This window comes from Uloborus diversus, chromosome 1 (assembly GCF_026930045.1).
Source record: "Uloborus diversus isolate 005 chromosome 1, Udiv.v.3.1, whole genome shotgun sequence".
Lineage (NCBI taxonomy): Eukaryota > Metazoa > Arthropoda > Arachnida > Araneae > Uloboridae > Uloborus > Uloborus diversus.
In genome coordinates this window covers 170,371,133-170,387,789 of record NC_072731.1, presented here as the reverse complement: position 1 = coordinate 170,387,789, position 16,657 = coordinate 170,371,133, and the positions used below count along the sequence as shown (strand labels likewise).

The following is a 16,657-nucleotide window of genomic DNA, read 5'->3' as shown; positions in this document are numbered from 1 at the left end:
ATTTTATCTCGCTAATTAATGTAAATCAAAGAAAGCATTACTACAAGAGATTTTATTTCTTTATAAAATTTTGAGTGGTTTATTTATATTTTTGTTTTTTTTTTGAATCATCGAGCTTTTATTTTGAAATAAATTGTAATCGTCACTTGCTTGCTTACATTCTCTTTATAAAAATCATGCATTACTTGTCGTAGTACTTATTAGTTTTAGGAACTTTAAAAGTGGTTGTGCCAATATGTAGGTGTTACTCTAAATTCTAATTTCTCCCTTGAGATCATAGTATTAGTATTAATCTAATTATTTAACCACATTGAAAACTGTATAAAGAGTGATTAATTTGGAATTTTGTGCCATTTGCTACGAAATTACAAAGAAAAATGTTGTAAAACGAACTTTTGTATTTAAGTTGCGAGAGACTCTCCTCGCACATAAAGTGAAATAATAGTTGCTTTTTGCTGTCGGTTTAACTAATTACAGGTGTGAGGGTTAAATTATATACATGTGTCGATATACACAAGTTTTGAACTCACATTGATGATAAATAAATAGTTCTCTCCATTTTACTGTCAGATCTTGTTTAGATAGATGGTGAGTTTTGGAGTCGCATAACTTTTGAGTTAACGTACCTTGTCAGAACTGTCGTTCCCTTCTTCTGATGCAACGTAAGGAGGAATCATCACAGGTGAAATGACTCGAACTTCAACTGGGTTGTCTTCCACCGAATTAAAGTTTTCGCTACCCACTCGGTACCTCGCTTCCATGATTGGATAAAGAAACTGGATGGATATCACAACTATTAAGGCAACCAAAAGAGCAGCCAGCACCCAACTGACAACTGACTTTGAACAAACTGCAAACGAAAGAAAACATTACAAAATGACATATTTAGCTTTCTCTGGGTTTTTAAAAAAAGAGTGCATGTATTCGTGCTAGAAGTTAAAATTTTTATATCTATATATTTGCAATGAATGAAAACTCATTAGTTATGTTGAGAGTGTAATTACAACATCCAAAGGAAAATATTAAGATAATTCTTCGACACAATTAAAGTAACTTTTAACCGGAGTTTCAACAAAGAAAAAAAAAATCAGGATAAGAATGTTCTAAAAACTATTCGCAGTTCTCATTGAAGGAATGCAAAAAAAGCATTTTTACAGATTAAACGTTAATTTTTGCTTTGACGGCAAAACTTTAACTCAAAGTAATTGTAAACAATATGTATTATGAAAACATAACTAAAATGTCATATAATTTCACCTCAGAAGGATGAGATAACCTGCTTGAGCACCTATATTCCCTAATTTAAATGGATGATAGTGTTTCAGGTATTAGGAATGATTAAAAACATAAAAAATATCCTAATTTTCTTTCTAGGACCTTGAGATCTTAAGCTACAATAAGAGTAACTGAAAGAAAAATCAAAATGTAATAAAATAAAAAGTGACTGGTGGTGACTAGAAGAACATTTAAAAGGTGATTAGAAGAACATTTCATATCCTATATCCAGTACGGTAGCTAGGACGAAGGCATATAAATCGAATACCATCTGCTTTATAAATTAAAGGTGGCTTAGTAATCTAACCTGGCCAATTTTGGCCTAAGAAAATCCGTCAGCCATCACATCTACTATCTGAAGGTGCGAATTCTCCAAAAAAATATTTTTCCAGGTATCTGACTAGTGTAAAACCGCAAATTTTGATGAAAATCGTGAATTTGTTTTTATTTTAAATGCTAAATGCTTAAAATATCTGATTTCTATAAACACCTTACTTTAGCTTTAATTCACATTATTTACGAAGTGACAGCAGTTTTTTCGTCAATTATTACCGGATGTCGATACCGGAAATGTATATATTTCAATAGAAATTTGCTTTTTTAATGGAATTTCAATGAATTTAGCTGAAAAATATTAATTAAGACAAGCCTTAATCAGAACTTGTTCATGATTTTTAAAGTTTAGTTCATTAATAGTGTGCTTTAAAATATGGCAAAATATTTTGAGGTACTTTGCTTTTAAATTTTCTCCCAACCAATTTTAGTCGTACCTTACACAATGTTAATAATTTGATATCTCAAAAAATTCTTCAAATACTTGCCTGAAACTTAGTACGAGTGGTAAGTGTTATAATACAGATGGTTTGGTCTAAGAACTAAGAAAATAATGTATTTACATATATTTTTTTGTAATTTTTTGTTCTGAGTCACATAATATGGGGAAAATTTTGGAAGTGCGTTTTTTAATTTCTTGACCTTGTAATTCAATGACAAATGCCAGTTGTTTAAAGAAAATAGAACAAAACACAGACAATAACCTTCTGAAAAACATGATACATGATTTTTTTCATACCATGAAACAGAACGTAATGCACAAAAAACGCTTTATTTAAACACAAAATTGCTCATTTCTTCAACAAGGAAAAATTTAAGATTTTTTCTTTTTTTGCCAGTTTTATAAGTTTTCACCTAGAATCAAACAAAAAAAGGAATTTTAATTCTCAACGATACTTAAAAAATGAGTAGATGTGTGCATCACATGACTTCTTTTTATGCAAATTTAATGATAATAGTGCATTGGAGTAAGCAAAAAAAAAACACTTTAAATATTTTCACCCTAAGTTTGTTGCGAACCGAAGCAAAAAAAAGTTTTATACAGATTAGTTTTCATAATATTGGCGATTTTAATGTGACTCAATGGTTAACTCTCTAAATATCGCCAATAGTGGCCGAATTGAAACCAGATTAAAAGAAAAAAAACCGCTAAATTTGTCACCAAGTAGTGACAAAACCTGGCGACCAAAATCTTGGCGATATATCGCCAAGTGTTTGCCAAATTATAACACCACTTGAGTTTGCATTTAAATTAACATTGGTTTCCCCCAAAAAGGTGTAAAAGACCCTCTTTTGAACATCCGACTGCAGCCAAAAAGGGAGGTGCACAACTAGACCCCACTAGGAGTCTACGTACCGAAATTTCAACTTTCTAGGACATCCTGTCCTTGAGTTACGCGAGATACATACGCACATAAGCAGTCAGATACGTACATACGGACGTCACGAGAAAACTCGTTGTAGTTAACTCGGAGATCGTCAAAATGGATATTTCGAGTGTTCATACGTTCTTAGGCACCAGGTGTATTTGGGTTGAAAAAAAAAAAAAAAACTCAATATTCATTCGAGGGACAGCAAAATGGAAATTAAGGCCGATTTTGAGTGAAATTGTTTTCACGAATACAATAATTCCTTTACTATGTAAAAGGAAGTAAAAAAGTTGTAGCTAATCAAATACCTTAATGCATGTCTGTATTCCTATACCTGTCTGCACATTATAGTAGTCATATAGAAAATGGTACCTCGAAACTTAAAGACATGTTTTATTGGAAACTGAAAGCTAAAATTCCAATTAAATCTTCTGATTTGTGTCAATGTTAAGTCTACGAGATATGTTATTATGATTTTCATTAATAACATTTTTCATATTTCTTGAAATCAAAAATTGAGAACAAACATGATTAGAATCTGCAATTTTCTGGTGCCAAAAAATAGTTTTTCGTGTTGTCGTTAAGTCAAAATGTTTTGAATTGTTTAAAAGTTAATTAACCCTTAAAATAGCTAATAATAAAAAAGTTTTCTATACATGATTTTCCTCAAGGCTTTTTCAATCAAAATTTATTTAAGCAAACCAGCTTTTAAGCACGGGAACTATATTGACCTTAAGTTTCCCCATAGGCTCCATTGTTAAGGTTTTTGGACTATTTAAATCAAAAGTAAAATAAAGGAATGTGGTGTCTTCGTCGAGATCTTTCGAACAAAAAAAGTTTGCTCTTCTTAACTGTTATTAGGGAAAGGGTAAAGACAGACCGATAGGCACATTTTCCTTGTCACAAAACCTTAATTTCCAATTTGTATTTTCGTTATTTAGTTGATTTTTTTTGTTTATTTTTGACTTTATTTTTATTTTTAGCGATAGTTTTGGGTACACTACGTCTTCTGCCGTAGTTTTTTTTTTTTTACTTTTTTTGACTTTTACTTAAAAATAAATTAAAAAAGAGGGGGGAAAGTTCAATCTTTTACTTTCAGCTGAACTATTTTATAGCACAATTTTATTATTAAAATAGCATCATGTTTAAGAAAAAGAACCTGTTTGCTTTCAACGGGCGAGATACGATTCTGTCTTTCTTATTTTGAAACAAGTCCATTTGGATTTCTCTCGTGGTTTCTCTGGTTTTATTGATCACTCTCTCAGTTTACAACACTTCGTGCTAATTTTATAACTTACGGCCATGTTCACCACACGAGTTGAACCTCAGTCAGAGACTCGAACCATTCATCGAAGCCATATTTAACCGATCAGAAGCTTCAATCGGCTTTTCGGAAGCTTGATTCAAGTTTATTTCGAGAGAATTCGCAGAATATGAACATTACTGTTTCCAACCAGATGATTTGCTTGTAGAAAGCTTCCTGTAACTTCAAAATTCAGTTTCAGTGATTTCTACAAAAGTAGTTTTTTTTTTTTTTTGCGAAAATGAAAGCTTTGTTCTACTTTTATTCTACATTATTCTTAATCTTGTTGTTCAAATAAGAATGTATGCTTATAAAATCTCTGATAAATACACCAGCACCGATTTGCTATTTATCGTTTCACACAATACAAACGAGTTCACGACTAAAAATCCCGAGATGGCAGATCCAGCTGAACAAACATAAGATATATCTTCTATTCCAAATTATAACGTGCCATTACTGGATTTTGTAAGATGTTCATTTTTCTCTCAAGCAATGATTCACCTTCTGCTAGAATTGTGGAATTGAATCGCAAAAACAAATACTAGTTGTAAAAGTGCTGTATTTTGTTTTCTTCTGCCATATCTGGAATTCTTCCTCGTATGTTAAAGCACATTCATTTCGTCCTTTCCAAATTTTACCCCATGACGGTTTTTATGACGAATATTTCAGAACAAAATATGTAAACGTAAAGCTTTAATGTTATTAATATTTAACGAAAAATTTCCTTCTAAACTGAAAGTGATTTCTTACCACAAAAGCAATTCCATACAATTTGCCCAGAGAAGGTAAATACAGGTGCCTTTATTTTTAAACTACCATCACTTTTTGGTGGAAGTTTCTCTATTTCTGTGTCGTTTGCAAAATGACACACCTATTCAAGTGGCTTTAGATGAATTTGAGATAAAATACTTCCGTTTAAAATTCGTATACACTAAAAAATCTGTACGTACATTTTTCGACGATAAATCTAAATGTACAACTGCTAAGTTCGAAAGTAAAAATTGCACACATTTTTATTAGCCTACTTTCCTAGAAAAAGTCAGAGAAAGAGGAAAACAGCATGAAAGATGGCTTAATGTATCTAAAAAGTATCGCGAAAAAAAAGTAAAAAAAGAATAAATAAAAATAAATATATAAAATAATTAAATATGTATCAAAAAATTAAAAATTGGAAAGTAGTGTATTGAGATCGGGGAAACTTTCTGTCTGTCTTTCTATCTGTCCGCCCCCCTCCACCTAATAACTTTTGAGTGAATAATCCTACTCGAACAAACTTTTTTTTTGTTCGAAAGATCTCGGCGAGGACACTTTATTCACATATTTCATTTTTTGATTTGAACAAATTTTTGTGCAGTTTTGAACCGTTCAGAAAACATTAGCGCTTACGGGGAAATTCAAGGCAAATATAAATCCTAAACTAAGAGGGTTTCAAACAAACTTTGTATAGGAAAAAGCTTTTAATGTAGAACATGTATTGAAAATATTTTTTTGGTTTGAACAATTTTCCGTTCAATTTTAAACAGTTCAAATCCTTTATAGCGCCTACGGGGAAACTGAAAGTCAATATAGATTCCGAACTTAAAGGTGGATTTACTTCAAACAAATTTTGTTGGAAATAGCTCTTGACAACCAACTCCCGACTCCGACTCAGATTCCGAGAATTTGGGGCACTTGACTCCGACTCCGGTTCTTATTCCCGAAAATTAGTTGCACTCAGACTCCCTGATTTCGTGTCTAACTTGGTAGCTTAAGTAAAAATTTATACACGAAGGAAAAACTACGACTCCTTTCTCTCAAAATAAGTCCGACACCGATTCCGCAAACATCGGCAGAGTTGCGGACTTTAAGGGAAAATGACCGATTCAACTCCGAGTCTTTGAATAAAAAACTTCGACTCCCGACTATGATTCTTTTAACCCGAAATGAGACTGACTCCGACTCCGACACCACAGCCTTGGTTTTTACTGTGAAATAATTATTGTTAATATGATTTGTTTTTATTTTCACTCTAAAATTTTAATTTATACATTCAGTTTTTGGTAGCGAAATTCGGAGTCCTTTATGCTTCTGCATAAAGATATGTGCAGACAATTTTTTTTAATAATGAAAAATATTTTTTTCAATTGAATTTTTTTTTTTTTTTTGTTTATTTATTTTTGAAAGTACATTTATTCCTTTTTTAAATTACTTTTTGGTAACAGTAGGGGGAAAACAAACGATTTTTTTTCTTTGGTATGATGTATTTATTTTAATGAGCTTATTAATTTTAATTCTTTTTTTTCTCTTTGAAAGCGGTTTAAGATTTTTTTTATGGAAAAAAATGTAATAGCTGCTTTGTTTAAACGATGCTTCAACTTTATTTGTTCGTTTATTTGTTTTTTACGCATATAATTCTTTAGATGAGCGAGGCATATTTTATTTCTAGAATTCAGCCTAAAATATTAAAAAATTATGTTTGCAATAATTTGAGATTTTAGCTAACTTTATGACGATATTGGTATACGGAAAAATAGGCTCGATTAGTTTTGGACGGAACTTCTTGTTAAAATTATTTTTTTTTTTTGTTGTTCACTGTTTTTGCTTTGTTTTGCAACACATCAAGTATTAAACTGCCGTGGGCAGTTAAAGAGCAGTAGCTGCACATTTCTCGTTTTTCTTATCTTTTGTGCATTTCTATCATCTGTTACGCGTTAGCTTTGTTGTGCAAACTTCCTTATTTAATTTATTCTGAAAAAAAAAAGCACGGAAAAAAGCGTCTAGTGGGGTTGTTTCCTTCAGTCAAAAGTACTACTTTTATTTGCTTAAATTGATGGAATGATAGGTTGATAGAAAATAACATGGACCTAGAAAATACTTTCCTTTTCCCAACAGTTATTTTTTAAATAATTTTTTAAAATGTCCGATTTTGAAAACAAGACGTGGTCTTGATGACGTCACAAATTATGCAATTTGGCGCATCTTTCTACCACGTTTCCACGTTATGATAATCAAGAAGCGAATTAAAATTGCGCTCTATGCTTACTATCAACCATATCGTTGCCAATACACGTGAGTAAAGATGCGAATTAAATATTTTTCTCCGTGAATGGCAACACTAAATAGCATTTCATCATTTGTGATGTCACACGACAGAAACGTAAACAATGAAAGCGCACCGATTTAAGTAATTTTTTTTAAATATTAAACTTGAACAAATTATTTAAAAAATGGTTAGATCCTATATTTTTAAGCATGCTCTTTGAGAAAAAAATACTTTTAAAATACTGGAAACGACCCCATTCCAACATTTCCCTATTGTTAGTATTTAATCCAAAAGGTGTTTCTTCAAATAGCTCGAAAACTCTTTTCTGCAAATACTGCCGTTTACCTACCCACGGCAATAAAATTATCCAATAGTTGAGATCATGAGTGGGGATTGCAGTAAACGGACCAAAAATGCGATACCGGTATTCGGTATTTTTTGAAGCGTGATAACCAAAATACCGGTATTATAAATTTTTGAACAAAAGATCGAAATTATATTCTTTTGTTGTCATATATCATAATTTTTTGCGAAAGTTGTATTCTTTATTACAACGTATAGCGAACAAATATAAAATAAAAGAACAAAATCGATAATAATAATAAACGTTATGCATCTATTAAATTGTCTTAGCCTGGAACTCATTTTAGTGCACTTTCCTACGGTTGATAAAATACACTTTCTGAACTCACGCTGGTTGGTGGAACTGTTAAAAATGTGCGATACATCTCCTCTAATTGCCTAGAACTCTTTCATCTTCAAATAATTTAATTATTTGAGGACTAATAATTCTTATTATGTCAGAATTATAAGTCCTGTTGCTTTTTTTGGATAAATCCTTTTGTTTGTGTGTTTCTTTTGCATTGTGTGTATTATTGTTATTATTTCATACTGGGGGGGGGGGATTTATAGCTAGTCATAATTTGTTTTCGAGAGACGACATTTTCCCAATATTACCATCATCTTTATCGATTTCTTCCTAATCAGGATAGGTTTGTGTTTGCTTTTTATTTGCCTTATGTTTTGAAATTCACTATGTACTTATCTAACTGAATTTGATCTTGTTAGTTTATTTTATTCTTCTTCGCTTTCTGTTCAAAATTCACATGCAAATACTCTTCCAATAGTAACATCATGTTTTACGATTTCTTCTTGATTAGGATGTGTTTGCGTTTACTTTTTTTAGTCACTAGCCCTTTGGTTTGAAATTTACTATGAACTTAACTAATTTTGATCTTGTTAGCTTCTTTGTATTGTTTTCACTGTCAAACATTAAAAAAAAAAATGTCAGAAAGTATTACTGCAATCGATGTTAGGAATAAATTATTCACAGGACAAATATATTCGAAATTTTACTTGAAGTTGAATTTCACAAAAGGTGTAAATGTTTAGGGGGAAAAAAAAACATGGCGCACGAAAGTGCAATTTATTTCACCATCTAGCAATGAAAATATCATTTTGCAGTCGTTCTGTCCCTTTTATTTAATGATATTCTATTAGTTAGTGCTTTTAATGCCAAATTTTTGCATGAATAGACTGATTTTGGCACCGTATAGTGGAAAAAAGAAATGCACATTAAAAATAAAAGTAGCTATGTAATACATTAAACTGAAAACCCTTTAATTAAAACTATTTATTTTTTATTCAACTAATACCGAAAATACCGGTATTTTACCTCTTCAAGTACCAGTAGTACAAAATTGCAAAATAGCTCGAAATACCGGCATTCGGTATACCGGTATTGCTTCTTCTTTCTTCTTCCTCTTTTATTTTTTTCCTTTTTCCATTCTTTTCTTTCTTTCTTTTTCTTTTTTGTCTGTGTGTTTTCAGATTATCTAATGAAAAAGACGTTGAAAAGTTTAACAAAATAAAACTCAAAATACTCTTAGAACCGTACGAAAATAATCCTTCAATGATGATTGAGATTCTTATTAATATTTTCACCTGCCATCGAATTTTTAGTGGAAAAGACTAAACGCTAATGTATTTCCGCCTTGTTGACACTGCCGGAATGAAATGACTGCGATTCAATATTTGTCCAACTGAGCCAAAATCTTAATTATCGAACATTCCACTTCTTTTATGCTGGTTTTAACTTGGGTTCGGGCTTGATGTCTTGAACTTGAAGCGTGGACATAATTGCACCACAAAGGCTACGGTACGAAGGCAATCGAAACGACTCAAACTTTCCCATTCATTATCGAGACCTGAGTTTCTTAATCTTTTTTATCCGCGTACCGGCTAGAGCTTTGGAGAAAAAAAGGTGATGTTTTTTTTCTTCTTTATTTATATTTCTCCCTCTTTGGGGGAAAAAAAGGTTAAAAACATGTGAATTTGTTTTACAGACCGATGAATTTGTTTTTGAAGAAAAAAAAATCTACTCGAAGACCGTAAGTAACACCCGTAAAGAATTTTTTAGAACGGCTGAGTTTTTTCCTTTGAACAAAATGAGAATAATGATAAATTAGTTAATGCATATATATATATATATATATATATATATATATATATATATATATATATATATATTAGGGTGGTCCTTATTTATATGGGAAAATTTTTTTTTCGGAATTCAACAAGTGACGCCCCCTAGTTTTGTGACACTATAATAAAAAGTATTCGGTGCAAAATATGAACTCGATCGGTCAATAATAACACGTGCCCCTATGCCGTTGAACTTTAACACTTTTCATAATTTTTCCACAAATCTTCGATTTTTTACTTCAAACCCCGTACATCGTTTCTCCTATGTTTGCAAAATATTTTTACAGCGTGGTATCACTAAAATTAATCTTTTTAATTACTTCATATCGTCTAAAGATTTTACATTGAATAAGAATGAAATAGTGCCTTAGAAACTTTACGTTAATCGTAAGCTTTTCTAAATGTATCTCAATGGTCTGCATTTTTTCCCCCGATAGTCTTGGACTGTCTGTAAAATACTAAATTGCTTCTGTGACTCATATTTGGTAAATTGATTGTGAAATTCTTCAATTAATTGTGCTCCTCTTTCAGTTGTATCATTCACAACTTTCAGCATTTTAACGATATCTCTTCCCTTTAAATAGCTTCCTTCATTTTGCCATGAATCAGGATCAAATAAGAAAACTTCTTTTGGTGTTTGTAACTTATCAGTTAGTTTTATTGACTTGTAATTGATTTTATAAAGAGGAAGATCTTTACTAAGAAAGTATTCCAAATCATCTACTGTTATCTGAAATTTTTTATAGTCATCAGACACGTCTTCCTATTCAGCAAGCATTTTTTTAGGTAGTCTTTTCCTATCTTCAAAGTTAATTCCTTCATCCAATACGGACAAAGCTACTAGTTAATCCCCTAAGAACCATAAGTGATTTATGAATTTTTCAATCACTGCTTCTGCTGCATGTTTGTCATCATTTTGTACGCTGCAGGTTTTTTAGACACTAGACTTTATATTAATTTAAAAGGCCTAGAATGGGCTGCTGCGAAAAACTATATCTTCATGCAACATTTAACTGTAAAACAGCATTTACGGGCATTATCTTCATGTGAGGTCAATTTAAATTGTTTCCTAAATATATAAATATTCAAACAATAAATTCCTTTCGCCACCCATCTGGCTCTCAGATAAGCTCCAGGTTGCCGAAAACATATCCTTGTAGGAGGGAGGACTTCAAGAAGAAATATTATTACACGTTATGAGAATTCTCTGTAATATTTCTTAATTCCGCTTTCTACGAACAATAATATGTCATTCTTCTTTTAGGATTTAAGTGGTATGTGTACTTTTTGAATTTTGAAGCGCTTAAATAACGGAATATCGAGTCTAGAACTAAGAAAGGCAAGAACTTCTTTAAAGACACTCTGCAGTACGATTTCAAGTGCATGATGATAGCAATACAAATGCAGTATATCACCGTTCAGCTTTTACTCTAAAAAATTACATGCGCAATTTATACGGCCGGTATTGTAAGCCGCTGTATAAAACACTACAGCTTGAACAGTTAGCAATAAAGAGCAATCATCTAAGACATCATATACAACTGAAGAAATATCTCAGAAATTCTGAGTAGCTGTTCAACATTGGGACCTGAAACTATCATGGTAAGCCTATCGGCGTTTTTTTCTAGTTACATCTGGATGTAGCTTTGTATCCCAAGGAATAACAAAAAAAATCTAAATTTAAATTCATGAAATCTGATTTTACCTCTTGAAGATTTTCTCTTGCTCTCTTAAGGGATGTACGATTGATCATAAGGTTATTTGGATTTAAATTTACTGCATCGACATAGGTTGTTAATAAATGAGCAGCATCTTTGTTCCTAACATGGCATTTGTCTAACATTGATGAAATGTGAGCAAGTATCAATAGTTGTCAAGCTTTTTTGCGTTGTGGTAGACCAGATATAGAAAAAAGGTTCAACACGTTAGGATAGAAACCATTTCGGTTTCTAAATCTTGTGAATTGCAAAAGGAATTTGATGGTAATAAAGGACTATGTACTGAAATAGTAGACAGTTTAAAGTATATATTTTTACATTATTCTGATCTCGAATTTTTTTTAATTTATATTTTAGATATGGATTAGATATTATTTTTATGGTAGGGTAATCGAGGATTTTTCAAAATTTAAATTATAAGAATGCATAAACATTTAAGTATAAAACTAAAGAACAGCGAATTAAAAAATATAATTGTCATTACTTATATTTATAGCATGGAAACCTAGTGACCCTATTTTCCACACCTATTACATACACAGAAAATTTTCTAAATCAACACCCCCAAAGCCTGGAGGAGGCAATTTGTTGTTGTCAAAAATCATTCATTAATGGTCTAGGTCATTCATTAATGACCTTTAGAATCCCTTGTGTCCATCTTGGTGGAAAGAAATGTTCTCCTTCCGCTTGGTTTGAAACGAGCGCGAATAGCGGTATTCCTGTCCCAAGGCCATTCGTGTACATGTACCCTATGTAATATGTAAAATTTTACAGAATGAAAGTGAGAGAATGGTTGGTCTGGAAGCAGCAACATCTATTGAGGTTCAAAATGACTTTAAATATGAAATCTAGGGTTATTTTTACATAAAAATGAGAAAATCCGCAATTTTTTCTTCGAAACTCAAAAAAGGGGGCCCTAGGGGCACGTGTTAATATTCATGGATTGACTTAAAATTTTGCATGGATCATTTATTTGTATAATGGAACAAATTGAAGGGGCGTCGTGTAAAATATCTACAACTTCAAAAATAAGGACCACCCTTATATATATATATAAATAAATATATATATATATATATATATATATATATATATATATATATATATATATATATATATATATATATATATATATATATATATATATAAATAAATCTTCACATTTTTTTCTGATGCAGAGACATTTTATTAATGTGGACGAGCAAAAATCTCTGAGGACCGGTCAAATTTTTCTGCGGACGGGTGCCAGTCCGCCAAACACGAGTTGAAAATCGCTGATCTATACCAGCGTAATTTCTTTTTTTTCCATTTATGTTTCTTTCTTTTTTTTTTTTCTATTTCAGACCAGTGAGGCCCCCTCTCTCCTTCTCCCCCTTCATTTTTTTCGTTTTTGCAAAATAAAAAAATGGAAAAAATTACTCGCGGACCATTAAAAACCCGTGAAAAAAGTTTATGGACCGGTGAGTTTTATTTAAAGGAAAAATAAAGAAAAAATTTTGACAAAAAAGAACTGTCTCAAAAAATATTTAAATGAAAAATAAACAATTATTGTAAAAGTTATACATCGTTAAATAATCAATTGAAAAAATCATAGAAATTCATGAAAATCGATCGCAAAATTCATGTAAAAATGTCGTAAAGGCTGCGATATTATTACTAAGGAATTTCTTTTTTCTTATTTTATTTTATTAATTAATTAAATTAATAAATTAATTATTTTTTTTGAGCATTTAGATTTTTTTTTATCGTGGCGAAGCAAAAATCTCTGAGGTCAATTTTTTCTGCGAACCACCAGTAGAGAATCGCTGATCTAGCCTAGTAGTTTTGACATCGATGACGTTCTTTTTGAAAAATCGAAATCTTTTCAAAAATATGGATGTTTTTACTATTGATAATTTACGATTCATGTTTTTTAAACATCAATGTTTTGCATTCGATGTTTTTTTCTATGTCGACGTTTTACTTTTGAACAAGACAATTTCGTAAAAATGTGTGATAAATATACCAAATAAAACGTTTACAGCATTAATCAATGGTTGCCGCATCCATTTAATTGGGAAAAAAATTCCGTAATTGGTTCTGAATGCCTCATCAACATTGATTTTCCAAAACCAAAACGTGTAGAGGTCCTTTTTGGAACATCGGAATGCAATTGAAAGGGGGAGGAGTGCAACTATACTCTACATATGGATTTCAGCCAATGGTACGCCGTTTTTGATTTATGCCAAATACTTACATACATACGAACATGTGTAAGAATATACAAACGTTTCGAGAAGACTCGTGTTATTTCACTCGTAGGTGAAAAAAATAGAAGTTTAAGCGAAATTTGGGTGAAACAGTTTTTGCAAATACATTACTTCCTATATTTCGCAGAAAAGGAAGTAAATACTGTTGAAACAGTACCGAGAGTGACGGCTACAAATTCATATAAAACCATACATGAGGCAGTGATGCCTCAACGCAAAGGGATGTAAGTGACAAAATTAAAAATTTTTAGATAACCAGTACACATGGTAGGAAAATCTCTCCTCTGCTCTGGGGTAAAAAGTAGTACTAGTAGCCTTAGTACGTGCTGATTTACCGCATGTTTTAGGGAAAAAAATTAATGAAAACCCACCTAGGGTCTGAACGTTAAACGCGATTTACTTGAAACTTAATATATTCCACTTACATTCGTTTGCTTCTCCCTGCCTCATATGTTTAAACCTTTCAAAACACGTTTCAGGGTAAAAGTTTTGTTTTTCTGGGGTACGGTTATTTTCTGGGGTGGGATGCACCATCTCAGCAGGTAAGAGTCAACTCGGAGAAGAGCACTGTGGACAATGGCCAATCAATTCAAAAATGACGCAAAGCAATAAACAGGCATTCCCTATTTGGGCAATTCTCTGGAAAACTGCAGTTTCTTATCACCAGACGCATAGCAAACTTTAGAAAAACGTTTTCCATTCCCTTTATTGATACTATTTATTTGTCACTTTCTAAAGAATAAGACGACAGATTTAATACGTATTTACGTGAAAACTTAATATCATTATTAAAATGTCATTCCCATTCACCGTCCCCCGTCAGAATTTCTGTCTTTAATGTCACGGACAAAAAAAAAAAAAAGAAAAGGAGAGAGGGAGAGAAAAAAAGTGTATCTTTAAAATGTATTTCTGTAATGCTTCAAGTATTCTGATTTGAAATCATGCTTCGTTTTTGACTGGTTTGCTTACATTAATGCTTTTTTTTTGCATGTTAAAACTTGTCTCCAAAAATTTTGCATCATTAGCATCCTTTTAGGTTTAAAAGACTTTCGTAACCACCAGGTGCAACAGGCAGAACAATAAATTTCAGTTTTAGTAGCAACAGTAACTTTGTTAGTAATATAAGAATTTTGTGTCTAGAAATTTCTATACTTCTTGATTATGTGTATTTAATATCAAAGTAAGTAGAAAAAAATGTACAGTTGCTCTTACCATCTTTACTCATAATAAGTTTCTTCTAAAATTACTGTGTTCTTTTTATGCTTATTATCTTAGTTCAAAATATGTAAAATTTCAACGGAAGGTAGATAGATTGTATCAGGATAATTATGTTAAAATGCCATTACAATCCAGCGATAAAGTTTTAAACATCTTCTTAGCAATGATAGACGGAAAATGCTTTGGATGTTTTATCCATAAATCTAAGCGCATTAGAAAAATTAGTTAATGAGTATGTTAACATTTTTTCAATATTTTAGCATTTCAAGTACCTTAATTTTGATTTTAGATGTTATATTTAACCAAGAATGAATTAATCAATATTTATATGAGTCTAAATAAAAGAAAATGAAGAAAAAAAATTGCATAATGACACTTTTTCACAACCTTACAAATTTAGCCCTCAATATCTCTGAAAGAAATGAAGATATTTCATGAAATTTGCAGTTTTACACTAATGCATATATTGTCATTCTAAAAAATTCTAAACTGAACCCAGTGTGAAAAATTTGGAATGCAAAGTTACACTTTTCAACGGAATTGCAGGTTTATGAACCTGTTTGTGCAAAAATTTTAAAGTACAGTACATTATTATCAATATTCAGCTTACTTTATAGATGAATCATGCATGCATTCAAAAAAACGTTTTACAACACTACTCACTTTTTTTCTTGGGATATTCATCGCCAAAGATGCTGCTTTTCTCAGTGTAAACCGGAGGATTCTTTTCCGACGACATCTTTACACTTCTAAGAGTGCAAACTGCTTCGAAATCGAGACAGTCTTCTATTGATACAACTGGCGAATGCCTCTACCTAACGTTAAGAATTATGGGATTAATAATCGCTCCAACAATATTTGCTCCGAGGAATCTTCGCATTAGATAAAGCTTACCTGTTTTTATTCGCAGTTAATGGCAATCGAGCTGTTTTTTCCTTAAAATGCTGCGAATTTTGAAGGCACTTTTATCAAAGACCATTATGTTTGCCTCAGAGCAAAAGTAAAACATATGAGGTAGTGGAAGCAAAGGGATGTACAGTGCTGGCCGAATTATTAGACTAAAGAGGGTTTTTTTTTTTTTTTTTTTTTTTTTGTTTTTGTACACTATTTGTACTAAAATACTAGTTATTTTACTGTTAAAGTACAGTACATATTGTATACTGATTATTACGTTATTTTAGCATAATTTAATGTTTGAAGGTGACATCACTGTCTGCTTTGTTTATGTTCTTTGTTTATCTGCCTACCAGGAGCATAACCTCAATCAGCTTAAACAGTTCACTAGTTCTTTTTATTAGTGTATTCTGTTATATTTAAATTTAGCTTTAGGTGATTAGTGAGTATGTGTATGTGAGTATATATAATAGTGAGTATAAACCATTTTTTACTTCCTTTTATAAAAAATTAAGTATTGTATTCGCGATAAAAATTTCGCTCAAAATCGGCCTTAATTTCCATTTTGCTCACACCCGAATGAATGTTGAGTTTCTTTTTTCGCTCCGATCACACGTGGATATATGCCTAGGAACCTACAGACACCCGAAATATCCATTTTAACGCCCCCCCCCCCGAGTTAATTACATTACATTTTCCCGGGACGTCCGTATGTACGTATGTATGTGCGTATGTGTGTATGTATCTCGCATAACTCAAAAACGGTATGTCCTAGAAAGTTGAAATTT

The 16,657-nt window shown here is 31.5% G+C and overlaps 1 protein-coding gene across 2 annotated transcripts in view; it reads right to left on the bottom strand.

The window, feature by feature from the left end:
• Nucleotides 1–15,764, bottom strand: part of LOC129222937 (beta-1,3-galactosyltransferase 5-like) — a 31,405-nt gene extending 15,641 nt beyond the window's left edge. For both annotated transcript variants that reach the window (XM_054857501.1, XM_054857508.1), the window contains exons 1-2: nucleotides 15,639–15,764; nucleotides 627–850 (exon numbers count right to left, since the gene is read on the bottom strand). In XM_054857501.1, coding sequence (XP_054713476.1) covers nucleotides 627–850; nucleotides 15,639–15,714 — 300 coding nt within the window. In that variant the 5' untranslated portion in view covers nucleotides 15,715–15,764. The remainder of the gene's footprint in view (nucleotides 1–626; nucleotides 851–15,638) is intronic.
• Between the last annotated feature and the right edge of the window lie 893 nt (nucleotides 15,765–16,657).